Source organism: Schistocerca americana, chromosome 3 (assembly GCF_021461395.2).
Source record: "Schistocerca americana isolate TAMUIC-IGC-003095 chromosome 3, iqSchAmer2.1, whole genome shotgun sequence".
Lineage (NCBI taxonomy): Eukaryota > Metazoa > Arthropoda > Insecta > Orthoptera > Acrididae > Schistocerca > Schistocerca americana.
In genome coordinates, this window is record NC_060121.1 from 606,488,719 (window position 1) to 606,512,668 (window position 23,950).

The 23,950-nt window shown below is 39.0% G+C and overlaps 1 protein-coding gene across 1 annotated transcript in view; it reads right to left on the reverse strand.

Annotated features, from left to right (window-relative positions):
* LOC124605682 (E3 ubiquitin-protein ligase parkin) overlaps positions 1-23,950 on the reverse strand; it is a 57,451-nt gene that overhangs the window by 18,292 nt on the left and 15,209 nt on the right. Inside the window, exons 2-6 of the mRNA XM_047137538.1 lie at positions 18,405-18,576; positions 17,196-17,386; positions 16,935-17,083; positions 11,116-11,314; positions 2,146-2,283 (exon numbers count right to left, since the gene is read on the reverse strand). Of these exons, the coding sequence (XP_046993494.1) occupies positions 2,146-2,283; positions 11,116-11,314; positions 16,935-17,083; positions 17,196-17,386; positions 18,405-18,576 (849 nt within the window). The remainder of the gene's footprint in view (positions 1-2,145; positions 2,284-11,115; positions 11,315-16,934; positions 17,084-17,195; positions 17,387-18,404; positions 18,577-23,950) is intronic.

Below are 23,950 nucleotides of genomic sequence, written 5' to 3' on the forward strand. Positions count from 1 at the left end.
AGTAGCAACTTTGCACCCCCTCCCCCCCTCCAATTACTCATATGTCATAAGATCTCTCCATTGAATCATAATTGTTAACTGAATGCTGAAAGCTATCTGCCTCCGTGTCTCTTACCTCTCATTGCTCCACATACCCCACCTTATCCTAGTTGGTCCAGCCCTTTCCATCCCTCCTATCTATAGGTGAGTGCTTGCCTTTCCTCACTCATCACATAAAACATTTCTACATCATAAGCAAATTCCTGAACAAAATAAATAACTGATCATGTATCCGTAAAAGATCCAAATTTACCCATATGTTGATGTTAATGAAACATGTTAGAAATGATAGTATGTGGTTATAATTAAAGTGCAGCCACTAACAGAGGTTCAGTATGGGCTGTAATTATCATACAGCAGCAAAACTTGATACATACTTTAATGCATTAATGTGGAAGCTATTTATGCTTCTGGAAAAAACTTAGTTCAAATGTTGGCCACCAGGTGCAAATCTGGGGCTGTGAATGCAACAAAGATGTATACACTGATCAGCCTGAACATTATGACTACCTACCTAAAATCGGTATGTCCATGTTTGGCAAAGATAACAGCAGTAATGCATTGTAGCATGGAAGCAATGAGGCCTTGGTAGGTTGGAGGGTATTGGCACCACATCTGCACACACGAGTCACCTAATCCCCGTAAATTCCAGGGATGAGCTCTGACGCTATGTCCAATAACATCCCAGATGTGACAGATAGGTTCAGATCTGGCAAGTTGAGGGGACCAGCACATTGGAACTCGCCACTGTTTTCCTTGAACCACTCTATCACAATCTTGGTCTTATGACACAGCACATTATTTTGCTGAAAAATGCCACTGCCATCGGAAAACACGATCGTCAAGAAGGGGTATACGTAATCTGCAAGCACGCCTCGCACGAACTCCACTGCACCCATGGATGCCCATGTGAATGTTCCCCAGAACATAATCGACCCACCGCCAGCTTGCTGTCTCACAGTACAGGTGTCAAGGAGCTTTCCCTGTAATACGACAGATTCGCACCCTGCCATTGGAATGATAATGAAGGTATCAAGGTTCATCAGACCATGCAACGTTCTGCCACTGCGTCAATGTCCAGTGCCGATGGTCCCGTGCCAATTTCAGTCGTAGTTGCAGATCTCGTGGTATTAACATTGGCACATGCACAGTCGTCAGTTGTGGAGGCCTACCATTATGAGTGTTCAGTGCAGTGTTTCTGTTCAGACACATTTGTACGCTGTCCAGGAGTAAAGTCTGATGTTAGCGTCTTGACAGTTCACCACCTGTCCTGTTTTACCTGTCTGCCCAGCCTACGACATACAACATCTGTAACAAGGGGTAGCTGTCCAACTCACAACATCTAGATATTGCTGCTTACACAGTTAGTTCAATATGAGCACCAGAGGTGTCGACAAGAATCTCTACAGTGCCAGATTTGCATCCGGTGGTCAAAATTTGAACTAATTTTCTTCCAGTGTAAATTGGTTTCACATTAAACTGTTAGCATATCTACTAAGCTTAACTGCCATATGATAATTACAGCCCACACTGGATCTTCCTGAGTCACCACACTGTAATTACAACCACCTGGAACATGTCATATATTCTGTATCACAATATTTATCATAAATAAGATGCAAGGAACCAATAACAAACAATTCTCCAATCCACAATGCATTAACAGCACGACTGATTAGGAAGGAATTTGAATTTTGCAGTATCAATTACCTGCAACAATAAATCCATGTTCCAAATCTTTAGCAAGTTCCCTAAGTGGTATCAAATTGAGTTTTGGATTAGGTGGGTAACTACATCCCTTTTATTTATTTGACAAGTTTTTAGATGCATATTTCTGGGATACATTTCATTTTCACTCATGATTTAGTTATTGTTATCAATTATAAAGGTCCCAATTCTTGTAGTTCAAATTATTAAAATGTTTTACAATATTTATCATGTCTGTCCTGCTTCTATGTCTTCATGGAGTACACCGAGTTCCCTCTCTGTTTCTGCTTTCAGAAAACTATTTATTTTATCTTGTCATTATAGCTCATTCCCTGGTTTTGTATAGAAAGAAATGGACAGAGTGACAATAAAAATATTGTATAAAATTAAGGAACACACCCCACAACCACCGGTGCACGTTATACGTCTGCAGTCAGGATCAGCCAATATGCCCATACCACAACCTGGCTGGGGGCACAAGATACCGCCTGCTTGCAGCACATACTCTTCAGCAGCAAAGCGCTGATACTGTGCATACTGAAAAAAACATAAATACACAGGAATTTAGAAAACAGAACTGATTACCTACATATTCAGGTTCTTGTCACATTAATCAGAAAATGAAAAATTAAAATTCGCTAAATTTACTGAGCAGCCCTACTTTGTGTTATGCATATTTGATTGCACAAGATCACTGCTGTGAAGTTCAAAAAAGCTGCAACATGAACTTATAATTACGGTTAACTGATGACAAAATTTTGTATTGTCAGTGTTGGCACTACAGAGCTATTTATCCATTACTAAATATTTGTTATTTGTTACTTTCATTACTAATCACTTCTGACAAAAGACACGTCATTACCACTGTGCTGAGATAAGCTAATGTAGTACAAATTGTATACATGGCATACTTCATATCAATATTCTGAAGATGAGATGCTGTTTTTGGTGATTTTTGTATTATAAACTGTGTACAACAAAAATTATGTTTGTGGCCTCAATGAATTAAAGTTCTACCACAATAAAATGGCAGTATAATAACTGTTCCTTTCTGGAATCTCAAAGAATGGACTGTGAGTACAGTTGACTCCCAGTATGCGGTATACTTCAGAATTTATGATATGAATATAATAGGGAAACATTCCACGCGGGAAAAATATATTGAAAAACAAACATGATGTGACTTACCATACGAAAGCGCTGGCAGGTCGAAAGAAACACAAACAAACACATACATACACACAAAATTCTAGCTTTCGCAACCAATGGTTGCTTCGTCAGGAAAGAGGGAAGGAGAGGGAAAGACGAAAGGATGTGGGTTTTAAGGGAGAGGGTAAGGAGTCATTCCAATCCCGGGAGCGGAAAGACTTACCTTAGGGGGAAAAGGACAGGTATACACTCGCGCACACACACACATATCCATCCGCACATACACAGACACCACCGTATGGTGTCTGTGTATGTGCGGATGGATGTGTGTGTGTGTGTGTGTGTGTGTGTGTGTGTGTGTGTGTGTGTGCGCGCGAGTGTATACCTGTCCTTTTCCCCCTAAGGTAAGTCTTTCCGCTCCCGGGATTGGAATGACTCCTTACCCTCTCCCTTAAAACCCACATCCTTTCATCTTTCCCTCTCCTTCCCTCTTTCCTGACGAAGCAACCATTGGTTGCGAAAGCTAGAATTTTGTGTGTATGTATGTGTTTGATTGTGTTTCTTTCGACCTGCCAGCGCTTTCGTATGGTAAGTCACATCATCTTTGTTTTTAAATATACTTCAGAATTTGATATACCAGTACAATTATTACTGTAGTTATTATTTCATATAAGGTGTATAGTATGATCTCACTATCGAGAGAAGCTGCGAGGGAAAATTAGTTCCAAAAACATATGAGATACTGTCAGTTCCCAATAAAAAGCGAAATTTTTGCAGGAGTAGGTTTGTGAGTCTGAACTCATATGCAGTGCTGTTACCGTAGGCATAATTCAGAGCTTGATTTCTACTGCTGCTAACTTGCTGGGAGAAGTGTAGACAGTGCAAAACAAGTAACTGAGATAATGTGCAAGAATCTGAGAATAATTTTCAATATGGTAATAAAGATAGAAAAGTGGTTTTAAAAACAGCTCAATTCCGGAGAAATTTCTTCAGTTGCAGATGGGTGTAACATTCTTTCTGTCTAGTCCAAGGAGCTTCCTTGGTGTTGTGTGAAGTAACATCTGTGGCCACAGGCAGAATTGACATATTCTTGATGATGTGTGGCACGTGAGGCAAATTATATGTGACATATTGCTCCATAGACTTCCTTAAAAACATTTCACCCAAATTAATTCTGTGCATTTTTACACATATAACAAAGTTAAAATCGTTACTCCTACTTAGCTAGACAATGCAGCTTAGCAATCCAGCTACTTTGAAAAGGTTCTCAGACCTAACCACTGAATTGGAAAACAAGCACCGCAAACCCTCTTTACTCCATCTTCAACCACTTTCTAGCATCTCCTCCGTAAAACAACACAGGATGACACCCTACAGTCAAAAAGGAAAAAAACAAAAGAATGTACAACTGAAGTTCCCAATGGAACAAAAGCATTTACTGTAATCTATTGGACCTCATCAAGTTCGCCTCGTTGTCACAGAAGACTACATGCAGCTACTGATGTCTCCATATTCTGATATGAGACTTCTGTCCACTGAGCAAGTATTCATTCATTAAACACAAAAACAAAAAACACATGGGAACCGCACTTGCCAACTCTTTCAGTTGTCCATAACAGTATAACATCTTTACTAACCACTGAAAGATCCAACTTAATACATGGAACACTTTTAAAATCACAGTTACACCTGCCATGGCCTAAGATCCTGTCCTGCCCTTGCATGGGCTGCTGACTGAATCCCTATTTCGTAAGTGCAAAACTGTTACACAAAATAATTTTGACAGTAGACCTTTTGGCCAATGAGCCTCCTGAGCAGAATGTATAAAATCCAAATGGTCACCTCCTGCCAACGCTCATAACACTTGCTGTGAGTTGCTTCTTCCTGCCAACTGATATGTTAACACTTCTTAGCACTAAAGACTGTACCTACCATTGCCAGAAGTGGCTCCTGTTTTAAGTGCCTGTGCTAATTATTTGCTACAGATATCACGCACAGTCACAGTTCCCTAATCACAGTCCAGGTTATGCACGAGACAAGTCACAGGGAAGTTTCATCCCAGATTTCTCTCATCATCTGTATATGCTCTGTATATTATGTGCTGAAGTAAACAGATAAATTAAGGCCCCTAATTAAATGAAAATACACCACAATTATTATAACAACACTGTTTCTGTAGGTCTACCAGGCTCTCCCGGTGAGGCTTTGTCAACTTGGAAAATCGGGTTTTCTGCCAGTAATCTGCATTTTACTTGCATGATATTTCGATCGTGTAACTTGCAGTCTTCATAAGGTGCTCCCTGAGGCCGAATCCAGTGTGTAATGGGTTCAATATTTATGCCTATGTGGGGCTAGGCACTCTGTCATTGGTCTGCACCACACCAACTGCTCTGTATGAGGTACGTGTGGTCAGTAGCAGCAACCTTCTAGACGTAGCTGTTATGACTGCTGTGTGTGTACTTTTTGGCTGCTGCTGGTTGGTAATTTTGTAATCTGTCATTCTGTTCCCTCTCAAGTTAGGACTGGATGTATAGTCTTCTGATTGCCATCATTTAGACTTTCCAGTTGACTGTTGTTCTATTACTGTAGCCGGCCATTTCAGGTGATTATTCCGAGGTCTGTGCTCACTAGGTGTAGCTGTCACATTATTTTCTGGCACTGGTGTCAAACTGCCGTTCGTTCTTGAAATGACTGTCCTGCTGTATTTGGTTTGCTGTCTGAAGGATCACCAGCTGTGCACCATGTGTTGGTTGTGCTGGGTTATTTGCTCTGTCACCATTTCCTAAGTTATTTCCTCCAGAGTTTGGCTGTTGCCTCCAATCCATCTTTAGGAGATTGAGTGTTGCATTCCAGGGACAGCTAAGATGATATCCCATGTCATGATTGATAAGATTCTGTGTGACCTTTATTTAAATGGATCTTTAATAACACAACCCAGTATCTAGGTGTCTGTATCTTCACATCATCTTAATACATAAAATGATTTAGTTCCAAACAATGTTTGGCTATAGCTGACCTGGAAGCCTGTTTGAGTCTGGCATAGTGTTGGTGCTCCTTACATGTGATGTCAATGATCCTGTTGGTCTGATCGATATATGTAATACCACATTGATATTCAGAATGCACTGCACCCTGCTTCTCTGCCAGATGGTCAGAAGTACACGAAGAAGCAAAGAAGGTTGCTTTTTTGCCACATGCTGGACTGGTATCTGATAAAATCAGCAGAATTCTTCTCAAATAGAATGTCTCAGTATTTTCTGGTCTTCAACCAAGATTAAGGCTCTGTTAGGGAGTGTAATGGAGGATCTGTGCCAACAGAAACTGGGCATTTATCACATACCACGTCAATGTGGTATATCATATATTGGCCACACTATTGGGACCATTGCATTGACATCAGGTGTAAGATGCACTAGCAGTATACCAGACCCAAATAGGCTTCCAAGTCAGTTATAACCGTACATTGCTTGGAACTAAATCATTCAATGAATTACGATGGTCAAGATTCAGACACAGACACCCAGCTACTGGGACAGTGTTATTAAAGAATCCATTAAAATAAAAGCCACACCGAATCAGAACCAGAGGTTGTACAGAGCTTCAGGGAGAGCATTAGGGAACAATTGACAAGAATGGGAGAAAGAAATACAGTAGAAGAAGAATGGGTAGCTTTGAGACAAAATAGCGAAGGTAGAAGAGGATCAAGTAGGTAAAAAGACGAGGGCTAATAGAAATCCTTGGGTAACACAAGAGATACTGAATTTAACTGATGAAAGGAGAAAATATAAAAATGCAGTAAATGAAGCAGGCAAAACGGAATACAAATGTCTCAAAAATGAGATCGATATGAAGTGCAAAATCGCTAAGCAGGGATGGCTTGAGGAAAAATGTAAGGATGTAGAGGTGCATGTCACTAGGGGTAAGATAGATACTGCCTACAGGAAAATTAAAGAGACCTTTGGAGGAAAGAGAACCACTTGCATGAATATCAAGAGCTCAGATGAAAACCCAGTTCTAAGCAAAGAAGGGAAAGCAGAAAGGTTGAAGGAGTATATAGATGGTCTATATATACCCTCAGACTTCAAGAAGAATATAATAATTCCAATCCAAAAGAAGGCAGGTGTTGACAGATCTGAAAATTATCGAACTATCAGTTTAATAAGCCACGGCTGCAAAATACTAACACAAATTCTTTACAGATGAATGGAAAAACTGGTAGAAGCCGACCTCGGGGAAGATCAGTTTGGATTCCGTAGAAATGTTGGAACACATGAGGCAATACTGACCCTACGACTTATCTTAGAAAATAGATTAAGGAAAGGCAAACCTACATTTCTAGCATTTGTAGACTTAGAGAAATCTCCTGACAATGTTGACTGGAATACTCTCTTTCAAATTCTGAAGGTGGCAGGGGTAAAATACAGAGAGCGAAAGGCTATTTACAATTTGTACAGAAACCAGATGGCAGTTATAAGAGTCAAGGGGCATGAAAGGGAAGCAGTGGTTGGGAAGGGAGTGAGACAGGGTTGTAGCCTATCCCTGATGTTATTCAATCTCTATATTGAGCAAGCAGTAAAGGAAACAAAAGAAAAGTTTGGAGTAGGTATTAAAATCCAGGGAGAAGAAATAAAAACTTTGAGGTTCGCCGAAGACATTGTAATTCTGTCAGAGACAGCAAAGGACCTAGAAGAGCAGCTGAATGGAATGGATAGTGTCTTGAAAGGAATATATACGATGAACATCAACAAAAGCAAAACAAGGATAATGGAATGTAGTTGAATTAAATCAGGTGATGCTGCAGGAATTAGATTAGGCAATGATACACTTAAAGTAGTAAATGAGTTTTGCTGCTTGGGGAGCAAAATAACTGATGATGGTCAAAGTAGAGAGGATATAAAATGCAGACTGGCAATGGCAAGGAAAGCATTTCTGAAGAAGAGAAATTTGTTAACATCAAGTATAGATTTAAGTGTCAGGAAATCGTTTCTGAAAGTATTTGTATGGAGTGTAGCCGTGTATGGAAGTGAAACGTGGACGATAAATAGTTTAGACAAAAAGAGAATAGAAGCTTTCGAAAAGTGGTGCAACACAAGAATGCTGAAGATTAGATGGGTAGATCGCATAAGTAATGAGGAAGTATTGAATGGAATTGGAGAGAAGAGAAATTTGTGGCACAACTTGACTAGAAGAAGGGATCAGTTGGTAGGGCGGTTGGTAGGGCATATTCCGAGGCATCAAGGGGTCACCAATTTAGTATTGGAGGGCAGCACGGAGGGTGAAAATCGTAGATGGAGACCAAACCATAAATACGCTAAACAGATTCAGAAGGATGTAGGTCTCAGTAGGAACTGGGAATTGAAGAACCTTGCACAGGATAGAGTAGCATGGAGAGCTGCATCAAACCAGTATCTGGACTGCAGACCACAACAACAACAACAGAATCTTATCAACCATGACATGGAAATAAGCTTTGCTCTGCCTGGAATTCAGCACTCAATTTCCTAAAGACACTACGGAAGCAACATTCAAACTCTGGAGGAAATAACTTTGGAAACGATGACAGAGCAAATAACCTACCACAACACGTGGTGCACGTATGGTGATACTTCAGACAGCAAATCAAGTACTGAAGGACAGTCATTTCGAGAATGAATGGCAATTTGAACACCAATGTCCACAAAATAATCTGACAACCGCCCCTACTGGGTGCGGACCTCAGACGGAGGACCTGAGGTGGCTGGCTACAGTAATAGAATAGCACAGTGCGCAGGAAAGCTTAAATGATGGCAATCAAAAGAGTGAGCACATAGTACAACTTGGAGGTGGAACAGAATGTCACATGACAAAATTAGTAACTGGTAACATCCAAAAAGTACATGCACAGCAGTCAGAATTGCTACAGCTAGCAAATACAATGGTTGCTGCTACTGACAGGCATGTATCTCAGACGGAGTACCTGGCATGGAGTGGACCGATGAGGGAACACTTAACTCCGCACAGGCATAAATACTGGACCCATTTCACACTGGATTCAGAGAGAGGGAGCACCGGATACAGATTGCTAGTTACGTGATCAAGATGTCGTGCAAGCAGAATGTGAATTACCACGAGAAAACCCAATTTTTTCCAGAACATCCTGAGCAGCAAAGATTATTATATAAGTAAATGTGTTTACTTTCCATTAAGAATGTAGAAACATTTATGTCATTGTTGCCAAATGTTAGTGAGTTGTTTCAGTTGTTTCCTAACCTTGAAACGAGTTAGTTTTCTGTTTTGTTCATTGAAAGAACATAATAACAACAGTGTATTTAAGTGAAACCACATAGTAACAAGAATTTACCTGTGGTATGACATTAATAAAAGCAGATTATTTGACACATTTATACAGTTTCTGCTAACATTATTACCATCATTTTTCCAAAATTAAATTCTCTACAACTTCTGTTGAAAACTTTGTGCAGTTGTCTGGAATTTAAAAAACAAATTGGACGAAGTACTTAATAAAATAAAATTTTTACAGAATTACGTCTTTGCTTCTGTGGATGTTCTGGAAACTACTGCAGATACATATCTGGGACATGTTTTATTAGATTCACCAGATCAAGAACAACAAAATAAATGGAAATCATGCTTTGCTTTAACCTCATACAGTTTTTCGATTGCTTAATATTAGCGAAGTTGCTAAATTTCAGGCAAAATCTTTTATTAGCCGTAACTCCGTAACTAAACATTTGCGGACCTATGTTTATGTAAACTTTTTTGTTTAGTTTTACTTGTGGAATAACATATTAAAATATTTTCAAATCTTCGCGAATCACCCTGTATATGCTGCAGAATATATGATGCAGCAACGCCCTCAAACAGAAACGTTTTGATCGCCTCTTACAGAACTACCTTCCTCCAACCTGAAATTGGTTTTCTGCAGGAGGACTTGGTTTAAAGGTAGTATCTGAACTTAACATAAAACTATTTTCAGTCTGTACCACAAAGCACTATGATTTAACAGACAAAGCCCAATTGGAGGAAGTTATGTCCTTGCCTCCCTCTGACCTGACCTGTTCATTAATAATGGAGTGCGGTGGGGGGATTTTTAGTTTTTTTGAGCCATAATACATCCCAAGAAAAAGAAGAATATTGCAAGCACTGCATAGTAACTCTCCTTGATTACTGCTTTCGCAAAATACTTCCAGGAAACCATACATCTGCCTAACAAGTATGGTATTTCTGTTACGAAGATATTATTTTACTCCATGCAGCAGCATTCGAAATGATATTGCAATTTTAATTACACATGTACATCAAAGTAGGAGGAAATTGATAACCAAATCCTCATTATCAATAGACAGTATCAGCATACATGTAAAGTAGCTCCGCAAAGTATGATGTGGATGTTTTGCTCAGAGAATGGGAACAAATGAATTTTGACAGAGTTGTGAATATACAGACTTAACAGAATCAATCAATACTAAACATATTCTCCTCCCAGGATTTGATTATACTGAGAGTGAAACCTTGCTATTTTTCTACAGGTAGCTTCAGGATGGCAGTCTTGAAAACTTAAAATGTAGCTCATCAGTACGAACATTACGCTAAATGCTGCTGTTGACCAAAGCACGATCAGTTGTTTGAAGTAATGTTGCTTGAATAACATACGACGTAATGTAAACAAATGCATCTGACAGTTTCTGAAAAATTAGTGGTATATCAGAAGAAATGAAGGGGCATCTATTAATCAATTAAGTGATAACAAAAGTGGTATGACCACTTCTTAGGAAACTGTATCAACTAAGAGTAAATAGACAATCTGAAAAATATTTCACCTCCACACAAAATGCATGAGAAAGTTACTCACATGCTTATAAGTTGCCTCAAAATTACACTGTCTGGTCAAAACTGGCACATGGCTAAAAGTATGCAAAAAGTAAAAACTTAATGTCACACCACCACCATGTAATTAGGATATTAAGGAAACCTGATTATGGGGATTTACCCTTCCACAGTCATTTTCAAATATTTCTATCTAATTCAAAGCATATTTATTCCACGTAGCACAAAATAGCATGTTGAACCTATCACTGCTTTGAAAAAGTGATGCTCAATCAGGTCTGTTACATGCAGAAAAATAACCTTTTTATTGTGACAATGTATAAAACATGTGACACTAGGTTTTATATATATATTTTTTTTATAAAGGCAGAAACTTTTTTTTTTTTTACTTGCCTGCTGGGTTGTAAGTAAGTGGAAGTGATGAACTTCAGTGATAAGGGAATTTGGACAACCAGCTGGGCAAGGTAGAGTGTATCCATACTCAGGATGTGACCAAAACTGACGATCACGCAGTCTAGATGCACAATATGTTTGGAAACATTCCAGACAAGTCACATGACTTGCATCACAAGGGAACACAAGAACTGGGTCCCTGGAATTCAGACACATCGTAAACTATCAAAGCAATGTTCAGCATTCAAATATATTGTACTTTCATATAGGTTATGAACAAAATTACTTAATTATAAACTAACTAAATGAAAAGTACCAGCCATTTCAAAGACTGTCGATAGTGGTGCTATTGAAAGACATTGAGAAAAACCAAAAAAATCCCCCCATTTTGAACAGTGATGTAAACTACAGTATAGCACTTGTACTATTTGTTTCTTGAAATAGCCATTAGGTTGGGCCAAATATTAATTTCATCAATGCACTAAGGCATTAATGCTTGAACTGGAAAATCTGACCCAAGCCTCAACAGATATATCATGACAGCGTGCTACTATGGTTTGAAGAGATTGTAAATAGTTGGTAAAAGGCAGACAAGAGGTGGACTAATGAAGTATGGGGTACAGGAACTGCATGTTCTTGTTAACCATCATTTTAGCAATTCTCTGGATGACATAGGGAAACAGATACGATACGCAAGTTTGGGTGGCAATCATTAAAACAAAGATGTTTTTCATTTTGGTGAGATCTTTTGATGCCATTTCAATCATCCAACTTTCTCCTCTGCATGGGAAAATATTTTGTTGACAGCCACCTACATTGGGAGAAGTGATCAATGAAATAAAAGTAATCATGGTTCGTACGGAAAAGCTTAAGGTGTTTTTCTCACATGCTGTTTGAGAGTGGAACACTATAGAAACAGAGTGAAAGTGGCTTAATGAACCCTCTGCCAGGCACTTAAGTGTGAATTTCAGAGTAGTCATGCAGATGTAGATGACTTCATAACAAGCACAGCATATACTAAGATAAGACAAGATGGAGAGGAAAGTCATTTATGGAAATTGCAAAAAATCTAAGTCTGGATGGCCTGACACGGACTGAACCTACTTTTCCCGAATGGGGATCCAATGACTTAACCACCATCTCACCTCGCTTGGTAAAATCGAGATGCCCAGGTGGAAATTTGAATTCTGAGCTGTTGGGACAATACTGTTACAGCACTTTGGATGGGAGGCACTGTATCATCCTCTTTACAGCTCCCAATCTCGTGCAAAGTGAATGATAAATGTCGAATATTGCATAGGAATGACAACAGTGAATGGAATCTGAAGACTGCAAGGGTTCACAGCACACTAGCCTAACTAATGCTGCAGTTCATCGAATGTCTACCTTTTCATTACACAACCTTTCTACCCAATAAATTCATACTTCATCTGTAAAAATGAATCAATATTGTGATTGGCAGTTTTGTAGTGAATGCTATCAAGTCCTATATGTTGTTCCACAGTAAAAGAGAAGTAGATATGGATAATGTGAAAGGAAAAATATATATTTATTATCAAAAACAGTCTTGATCACAATTTATCTATTACGGTGACCGATTTTGACCACTACTGTGGTCATCTTCAGACCAAGAGTAAGAACCTCCTTCTGCTGGAGAATCACTACTAAAGAAATCATGACCGTACGGAAAAGCTTAAGGTGTTTTTCTCACATGCTGTTTGATTGTGGAACACTATAGAAACAGAGTGAAAGTGGCTTGATGAACCCTCTGCCAGGCACTTAAGTGTGAATTTCAGAGTAGTCATGCAGATGTAGATGACTTCATAACAAACACAGCACATACTAAGACAAGAAGGAGGTTCTCCAGCAGAAAGAGGTTCTTACTCATTGGTCTGAAGATGACCACAGTAGTGGTCGAAACCGGTCACCGTAATAAATAAATTGTGATCAAGACTGTTTTTGATAATAAATATATATTTTTCCTTTCACATTATTTGATAATAAATATTTGTAACACATTGATCACTGTTACTCCCATAATATATTCAAAAGTGAAAAATATATAGTAAGGATCAATAAATCATCAGGGATCAATGAGATTCCTTTGGAGTGAGATGTATAGCAGAACACTGTGTGGTCTGGAATTGAGAATCTATGACCAACAGATCTGGAATCAAATTTCTGGCATAGAACTGTCATTGCATGGAAGGCAAGCCAAATGGAACTAAAAGCGAAACTGAAACATTTTATCAAACAATAAAGAAATGGTGCAGGGTGAGACATATTACAACAGTATGAAGTTTTAAGTGCTCATGTACTTGTAGCATGCAAAGTAAAAATACACGTGAAACTAAAAGAGACTCAAAAACTGAAATCTGAAAGGTAGATGATAAGAATGAATTTATGAGCATATGTTGAAAAGTAATGGCTCCAAATTTTTTATGCAAAAACACTCAAAATAAAATGAACTTTATTAAGATTCTACATCTTTATTCTTCATGTCTAAATACTTATTTCTCAACATAATTTGTTGAAACTGTCACTGTAGAATGTTTGACTTTGTTGATGGAGCCACAACCTTAATTCTGTTCAAAGTGCTTCATCAATGTCAAAGTGATGTCACCAAAGGCATTCTTTAACTTTTGAAACAGACGAAAATTTGATGGGACCAAGTCAAGACTGTATGGAGAATGATCAATGACATTCTCTGATGAGTTCATCAACACCGTTACAATGAGTCTTGTTGGCTGCCATAAGCAGTTGTCCATTCTGAGTTGTATCATGCACATTGAGGTTAGTACCACTGTTTCCTTCATTATCAGCATGAATAACTCAATGTCGTACAGTACTGATGTCGAAACAATCATCACCGTAAAAAGCTTTCAAACTTCTATGGGTTTCAATTGGAGGCAAGTTTTTACAAGTTAAAAACTCAATTATAGCATGCTGTTTCTCACACACCAAAATAATTACATCAAACACTGCCATGTTACATGCTACAATTTGGAGCCTTATAGCAGCCGAGGGTTGCAACTTGGGTCATTGAATGGGGAATACTGACCAAGTAGCAGACATATAATAATGACATGCAATACCTCACCTAGTATGGAGAACAGCATAAAAAATTCAGAGGCATTGCTTTTCTGCAGCCCTAGTATTTATGAACACGATGAATAAGGGTACACCATATTAAATCACAAAACTAGTTTACCATATTAAAAAATGAAGGTTGTATCAACACAAACATAAGAAGAGAGAAGGGATGGAAGAGAAGGAAAGTAAAAAATTGACTAGATGCGAGAAGGACTTGCACACCGAGGGTTTCATACAAACTTAATTATGTATACTGACAGTTCATCCATTCTGGGAATTGACGATCTCGAGCATTTTAACCGGTTATCAACACTGATACTGGCATGGCACTGGTTCTGAGGATTCCAAGCTTTTAGAGAATGTTTGAATTTCAATAATATAAATGTCACATTAAAGTCATGCAGGAGGCAGCTGACCACTATTATTGTAGTCAGCAGTTATCCATTGTGGCTGACAGGGTCACAAAGGCAAAAGTTCAACATCAGGCAAGTAATGATTTTATTGCTCATATGACATGTTTTGGAATTAATCCATCATCAAATATCCAGAAGCGAATACTGCACATAGATATGGCGTTTCAAGTTGTCTGTGAAACATCAAGTTGTCTGTGAAACAAACATTTGAAGACTATTCTGTGTCATATTTATGTGCAGTAACAGCTCCTGGCTACATGATGGTGGATAAATTCCGAAATGTGTCATACACACAATTAAGTCATTTCTCACCTGAGATTTGATTTTTACCATTGCGACAAAATCAGCCTGAGTGCAGAACTACTGATTGTTTTAATTTCAAGTTTGACGTCATGTAACAAATGAAAAAAGAAATACTTTTTTGTGGGATATAATTCCAAATTAACAATTTTCAGATTTCTTTCCTTTACTTGTACAGTGAAATCTTGCTTCTTGCCAAGTTTCATCAAAGTGATAAACTAAAGTATCATATAGGTTTTGATGAGTTATCAAAATATGTATCATAAATAGCCTTATCTTTTGACTGCATTGATTTGGATCTAATGTTTATTATACCATCAAAGGAATATAGACCTCAGTATGTGACATAAATTTCAACTTAATACGCCTACCTGTTTCGGAGAACAATGATTTTTAACGATCAGACAGACACACAGACAGACTGACAAGAAAGTGATCCTATAAGGGTTCCATTTTTAACAACTGAGGCACAGAACTCTAAAAAGTAAACATAATAATAAAAATAAGGACAGGTGGGAGGGGGAGGGGGGGGGGGGGGGAATGAGTAAATGGAGGTTAAGTCCAGGAGGGTATGTTGGATGTCAAGTTCACACCTCTGGAGTTCAGGGAAACTAGTATCAGGTGTGAGATTATAAATAGCCTGTTTGGCATAGAATGCATTCACATCCTTTGGGTCATGCTACAGAGTGTGTTCAGCAACTGGATAATGAGTGTCTCAAGGCAGACAGTTCTTCTACACCCATTCATGTACTTTGACAGCTAAATTATGATCATTATTTGATAAAACACATACATGATTTTTGAAGTTGCTCTGACTTTGATACTGTAGGATTTACCAATTTTGGGGCTGGAGTAGATGACAGTGAGTGGGTGTGTAAGGCAGGTATACAGAGTATGCATGATTTTGGAATAGGAACCTAAAGGTAGAAATATGGTTTGACAAGAATGTTGCAGAGGTTAGGAGGGCAACTGCAGGTGGCAGCGGATGGTGTGTGTGTGTGTGTGTAGGATATCAGGGAATGAGGATCTGATTTCAGGGCTTCAATTTTGAAAGTCATAGCCTTGCTGGGGAAATATACAGTGGCAGTCCAGGCCTTGGAGGTACATCACACCTCATCAGTTAAGAGGGCATAGCAACCAACAACAGAGAAAACTGCAGAAGTATGATTGTACAAGTCAAGAACTAAATAATGCAAAAGGAACTTGCTAAATTGTTTACAGAATGTCTATGCAGAAAGACAATTCCCCAACACTGGAATAACATTCTAATTACTATACTTCAGAATAAAGGAGCCAGACAAGAAATATGCAACTACAGAACTATCAGTCTTTTCTCTTTAATATACAAGATATGCACAAAAATTACCACCGACTCTACAGAAGAAACATTAATTTTAATTCGGTAAGGAAAAAGGTGACTTTTGAAGCACATATCCCACACCTGACCATTTACTAGATCTCAAAGAAATTACAGAACAGGCTAATGAATATGATTTTACCATTTTGTTTGCAGTGAAGGAATGTGTGTCAATGGGATACCATTGTTTTTCTGCTGCTGATGATGATGTAATTTTTGCCTCAGGTATATAAAACTTCAACAGCAAACGAAGAAGAAATTAACAATGGTGTCACGGCATAAGGTAATGTGTTTCTGTACTTATGATGATTGAAGACAATGATTAGATAGACAGTAGAAGAAATAAAAAGTAGCAATAATATAATAATAATAATAATCTTCACACTAACAACGAAATACTCTCATATTCATATTTTAACAACGTTTCCACACATTCGAAAATAATACTGTTTACAATTACCTTTACATCAACACATGTAATAATGTTGTACATGGGATGAATAAGAGCAAAATGAAGAATAAAAATCATGAAGTAAGCATAAAACCAAACAGGGCATTTGCTACGTGATAGTAATGAAAGAAAGAAAAAAAATGCATCATCTGTATAATAACATGGTAGTTAAGAAAAGTGTTTAATTCCCTGGAGAAATACATACTTAACATCGGTGCAAGCTAGGCATGGAACGTCATGTATGTTTGATTTGATAAGATACAAAGGAACAGCCTCATCATCTTCACCTTGAGATGGATGTTCAGCACACTTGAAATAGAACTGTGCAAATGTGAGCCCTTCATCACCACCTGTCTGAAAAATAAATATACATTAGCAACTGGGTTATCTATGAAGATCAAAATTTATCATTATAGCTATTTCTTCCACATTCATATGATATTCCCTCTTTCAATTAACTACTCACACAGCCATCAGTTTCACAAATGCCTGTTATCCTATTTTTATCCAGTACATCCTGCCAGCACTGAGGATCTCTGTCCACAGTGAAAGCTCCACCTTTACATGATGCACAGCGCACCCGCAATTTCCCAGGTTTCATCATTTTACAAGGAGATGAACAATACACATAGAAATGTGCTCGTCTCTTTTCATGGTCTATAAACAGAAACATATATAAATAATTGAATGGATAAAAAATAGTATTAGCATTGATTTTATCTATAAACGTCTGTTACAATTGTAGATTAGACACAAATCTACATAAATCACAGGAACAGTTAGTAACACGATCCTCATTTTTTCCCTCTTCTTTTTTCCTTCCTTTTCTTTGGTATTTCACATCCTGTTGACATCAACATTAACAGGAATGGAGGTGTTATAACTATAAAAGAAACTATCTAGGTGATTATTAGATGGAACGTTATGTGGAAAGGAGGGGGAATCTCCATTTGAGGAATTCATGCAATAATGTGCTGTAATATCAGATGAAGCATAATCTGGTTTTTGATTTTTTAGTATACTCATCACCTGGTTGCACTGAGTAAGTTTCTTCATCCCTCCTGCACATTAAAAACTCTAAGATGATTAGCAACCTTAAGTTTTGGGTCAGTGAACTAGTTACAATCAACAAGCTGCTAAAGGAAGATAAGATGCCAGGAGGGGGAAAAGAATAGTGGTCCTTTAAATTAAGCTTTCTCTCTCTCTCTCTCGTTACACATACGAGCGCGCACGCGCCCACACACACCCACCCACCCACCCACCCACCCACCCACACACACACACACACACACACACACACACACACACACACACATACAGACACGAGAAACAATTAAATATGATTCATGAAGCAGAGCCATTTTTACAAATACACAGAATTAGAAATAAGATAAAAATACTGTACTGGTCATTTTTTAAATATTGTACATCACAAACTGAAAAAAGAGATTTCCTGAGGTGGAGAAGTATTTGTTCACTTTCTGTCCTTTGGAACTACTGTGATCTATTTTCCAACAAGATAATTTTTAATACTACAACTCTACATTATTCATGTAGCTCAAACTGAACGAAAATAATCTATCTAGGAAGTATAGAAATCACCTGGGTGAAGGATAAATATTAATTTTATTATTATTACTATTATTATTATTATTATTATTATTATTATTTATACCTTCTTCAGACACCATTTCTTGGCGGTCTTTGCCACTAAGTTGAAGATCCACTAAAGTTTCGTTTAGCGGCTTAGCTGCCAAGCTGTGCGACCTTCCTTTGCTACCATCAGCTCTGGGAGATGGCTGTATTTTCACAGCATGCAAGATGCTTTGTTCTCCCAAATCACATTCCTTCAAGAAATGAAAGACCATATTACATACGTTATTTACAACAGGAGGACGAATGCAGGATGTTTCGGGCAATATCATGTATGCTAAGGTGTGAGGGCAAATCAGGTTTTCCACAAATAGCTACAAAAACTCCTAGAAATGTAGAGATACGTGGGTAAGTCTATAAATAAGTTGCACACATCAGTTTCTCTATTAGAATGTTTAAATTCCACATGCATATTCTGCCAGCAGATAGCAGCAAATGTATGTCCGTAGTGGAGTCTGCAGGACATCACAAGGCAGACAGGTGAGATGGCAGTTGTGCTCAATGAGTGTACCCAAGTAGAACAGTGTGTGGTTTTTGTGGGCCAAAGGACTCTCTGCACAAGAAGTGTGTCAAGAAATGTGCCCCATGTATGGTGACACATGTTCATCATTGAAAGCTGTATCCAACTGGATCCAGGAGTTAACAAGGAAAGGCATACATCAGAGATCAAGAACATCCTTTTTGTCTTGTGGCAGTGGGAAAGTCTGTGCATGGTGAATGCCCTGCATGTTGACCGATGAAAATAAAATGAAGAGAATGAGTCTGTCTTTCCAGAACCTCATTTGGTTCTCTGAAGAAGGAAAGGATTTCATGGCATGAATTGTTACCAGGGATGAGTCTTGGGTTCAATACTTTCAAATAGAAACCAAATGACTGTCCACACGATGGAAACATTCCATGTCCCCAACAATGAAAAGGTCCAAGACCATTCCACCCACAAGGTTCTTCTCATCATGTTTTGTGTCATGCAAGGGGACATAGTAACGAAATTCCAGCCTCACAGTGAGATAGTGAATGCCTCTCATTGTACTGCACCACTCTGCAGGAACTTTAACAGGCCATTCACCACAAATGATGTGACCTCTTGACAAAGGGAGTAGTCTTTCAGTCAACAATGCCCGTCCTTACACACCAAAACAAACAAGGTGTTTTTATGAATATTTCATTGAGAATGCTTGGAACACCTGTCTTTACAGTCTTGGCTTAGCCTCCAGTGACTTTCATCTGTTTGGGCCTATAAAATCTCATTTTTCATGACCAAAGACGTTACATGTTGACTGCAACACACATCTGAATGTACAAGTGAATATGTAAAAAAGTGAAATAAATTTCGGGAACTTATGTTTATTACTACTGCCTCTATGCCATTTTATGACTTATTTATTGACTTACACTCATAATTTTCACTGAAATATATTAATTTACAAGGGAATGTTAAAAGTCAGAAATTCATGGTTACAGAATACATCAAAACATATAAATCATGTTTAATACTGTGAAAAAATAGTACTTTCAGAGTGACCTGTATGGTGACTGAATCGAGAATTCCCATCTAAGTTTTGCACTCTTGCCAGTAGTTTGCAGCAGTTTTGGTGGGTGAAGATGAGCTTTAAGGTTCTTCAGGATGCTGGCATACTGCACGAAACTGACTCTTCTTCTTCTTTTTTTGTTAATATTCGAGGGGATCACATCCAAATGATCCCAAAATATACTTGCAATCACATTTCCTGCATATTGCTTGTTTTTAAGATTTTTTTCCTTTTCAATTCAGGTTCAAAGAAGTGAACCTATATTTCAAAATGTTTACCTTTTCTATTTTTTTAATACTGTGCAGTGGTTGGTGGCTATTGTTTACCATATGTTTCTACTATGGTCAATCTGTTCTTACAGTATCCACATTACAACAGCTTTTACATAAACCATTTAACAACAATAGTAACCCCCACTGTCTTAAGGACTGAAATGCTCGCAATAACTTTGTCAACTTTCCCTCTACAGTCAGCAAAGACAGTGTAACTGTAACTATCAACAACAAAGCAAGCATCTAAACTGTGCTAATATTTACTGTAGCATCCCTGAAACCAATATTCAGCCTTTCATAAGTGTCACCTCAGCACTCAGGAATTATGCCATGGCCTATTGTCTAATAAGGATGTCAAAGTTTGTTAATTTCTCAAACACTACATTTGCCACCAGCCAATAAAACACACAGAAATTTCCAAAGAGTAAAGAGGAAGCTTAGAAATTGGTACGAAAGTCAATTTCTTTACAAAATTTATCAGCAAGCAGAAAGCACTGACTGTAATTTATGAACTGCTCAAAAATAAGTGTTGCATTGACTGCTAAGCTGAAGTTGTACGTGGATTTAAGAGGAGGAGGAGGAACTGAATGAATACATCTTAAAAGTACTTTATCTGTTCTAATAATAAAACTGTAAAACTGTTGTCTGTCTTTGAACACCTTAATTGCCTAAACTATTGGACAGATTTCTTTGGGATTCTCACTGCTAACTTCAGCGCTTCATAAAAATACACTCCTGGAAATGGAAAAAAGAACACATTGACACCGGTGTGTCAGACCCACCATACTTGCTCCGGACACTGCGAGAGGGCTGTACAAGCAATGATCACACGCACGGCACAGCGGACACACCAGGAACCGCGGTGTTGGCCGTCGAATGGCGCTAGCTGCGCAGCATTTGTGCACCGCCGCCGTCAGTGTCAGCCAGTTTGCCGTGGCATACGGAGCTCCATCGCAGTCTTTAACACTGGTAGCATGCCGCGACAGCGTGGACGTGAACCGTATGTGCAGTTGACGGACTTTGAGCGAGGGCGTATAGTGGGCATGCGGGAGGCCGGGTGGACGTACCGCCGAATTGCTCAACACGTGGGGCGTGAGGTCTCCACAGTACATCGATGTTGTCGCCAGTGGTCGGCGGAAGGTGCACGCGCCCGTCGACCTGGGACCGGACTGCAGCGACGCACGGATGCACGCCAAGACCGTAGGATCCTACGCAGTGCCGTAGGGGACCGCACCGCCACTTCCCAGCAAATTAGGGACACTGTTGCTCCCGGGGTATCGGCGAGGACCATTCGCAACCGTCTCCATGAAGCTGGGCTACGGTCCCGCACACCGTTAGGCCGTCTTCCGCTCACGCCCCAACATTGTGCAGCCCGCCTCCAGTGGTGTCGCGACAGGCGTGAATGGAGGGACGAATGGAGACGTGTCGTCTTCAGCGATGAGAGTCGCTTCTGCCTTGGTGCCAATGATGGTCGTATGCGTGTTTGGCGCCGTGCAGGTGAGCGCCACAATCAGGACTGCATACGACCGAGGCACACAGGGCCAACACCCGGCATCATGGTGTGGGGAGCGATCTCCTACACTGGCCGTACACCACTAGTGATCGTCGAGGGGACACTGAATAGTGCACGGTACATCCAAATTGTCATCGAACCCATCGTTCTACCATTCCTAGACCGGCAAGGGAACTTGCTGTTCCAGCAGGACAATGCACGTCCGCATGTATCCCGTGCCACCCAACGTGCTCTAGAAGGTGTAAGTCAACTAACCTGGCCAGCAAGATCTCCGGATCTGTCCCCCATTGAGCATGTTTGGGACTGGATGAAGCGTCGTCTCACGCGGTCTGCACGTCCAGCACGAACGCTGGTCCAACTGAGGCGCCAGGTGGAAATGGCATGGCAAGCCGTTCCACAGGACTACATCCAGCATCTCTACGATCGTCTCCATGGGAGAATAGCAGCCTGCATTGCTGCGAAAGGTGGATATACACTGTACTAGTGCCGACATTGTGCATGCTCTGTTGCCTGTGTCTATGTGCCTGTGGTTCTGTCAGTGTGATCATGTGATGTATCTGACCCCAGGAATGTGTCAATAAAGTTTCCCCTTCCTGGGACAATGAATTCACGGTGTTCTTATTTCAATTTCCAGGAGTGTAGGATCACAGAAAAAAAGATATCGTAATTTAAAGTTGTACTCAAATTTTCTTGTCTGTCTGTCTGAAAATGATAATCTACAAAACTACTGGCCAAACTTTCTTGGGGATTTCGCAGATAATTTGAGTACAGCTTCTTGGCACTGTACAAACCTTATTTCATCAAAATCAGATCGTGAAAAAAGTGTCCTTACATATAATAAAAATGTATCTATGTATAGTCTGCATTTCCTCCGGAACCACTGCACTGATTTCAAGCAACCTTGGTACACATATCACTCACTGTCTGAAAGGAATTGCTGTGGGGTTGGAGGGTTGGAAAGAATTGCTGTCAAAGGGTTTGGGTACAAGTAAAAAGGCATGTAGGCCACAACACCTGAATACCCAGATTTTATTCATCTAGTATTCGAGAATGCGAGCACTTAGTGACATACAACAGACTTTACATATAATTTCAAACCTTAACAAAACCATTTCTCACTGACACCCAAAACAAATGACAAAAGGAAAAAATGAAAAAAGTTTTCTGCATACTACATTTTTGCTGTTCATTTTCACATCAGGCATGACTTTTTAATTTATGACTTCTTTATTACTGACTGTATTTGTGACTCATTTTGCAGACAGTGTTCCCTTATACCACTAAATGTACCTGCAACAATATATATCAATGTACAACACACAGTTAAGTGTATATGACATCGTAAGTATTGAGATGCATGAAAAACTGCTACAACAGGTACAATATTTAAACTGATTTTTGGCCAACTACAGCTTATCTCTGTCTGCTACAGAGATCCAACGAAGTAGTCAGGCAATAACATTTTATTTCTTTAAGCTCACACACGAATCCACTGAAAAATCTAAGTCAGTACAAAGAATACCCATAAAAATCACAGAGTAATGCAGCCTGTCTGTGCACTCGTTGCCACAAAATAATCCTGTGCTTTACTGTGCATTCACAGACATCCTTCTGGTGACTCCCACAGTTTATTACCAACTCTCTGAACCAAATTCAATGGAATTTGGTAATGACACAGCTTCAATAAGAACACAGGCTACTTTAGAAAGTATGTCGTACAAGATATTTATTGATGTGGAGAATATTATGAAAATCAAGGAAATATTCATTCTTTGAAACAGCTGTTTACTCTTTGGCTTTTGAACTTATCATATTTGTGTAAATGCTTTTATTGGTTGATATTTGGTACTTCATATGATTCAAAGTAATGAATACAATTCTTATACAATTTTCAATGTGTTTAATCCATATTTCCAAATTATTTGCTCTATAATGTGCACAACGCATAATGTGTAGCTACTATGTGCGCTATCCAGTATCTGAGATTGGGAGCACTTAGTGACGTGCAACAAACTTTACACGACTTCAAACTTTTACAAAATATTTTCTCACTTACAACCCCCCCCCCCCCAAATAAAAAAAAAAGTTATTGCCTACTACATTTTCACTATTTATGCAGTAAAACTGTCACATTATGCATGATTGTCACGATGTTTAAATTTTTTACTTCTTTGCTATTAGCTCTACTGGCAACACATATAACAGATAATACCCACATATACCGGTGAATGTACTTATAAAATTATATCAATGT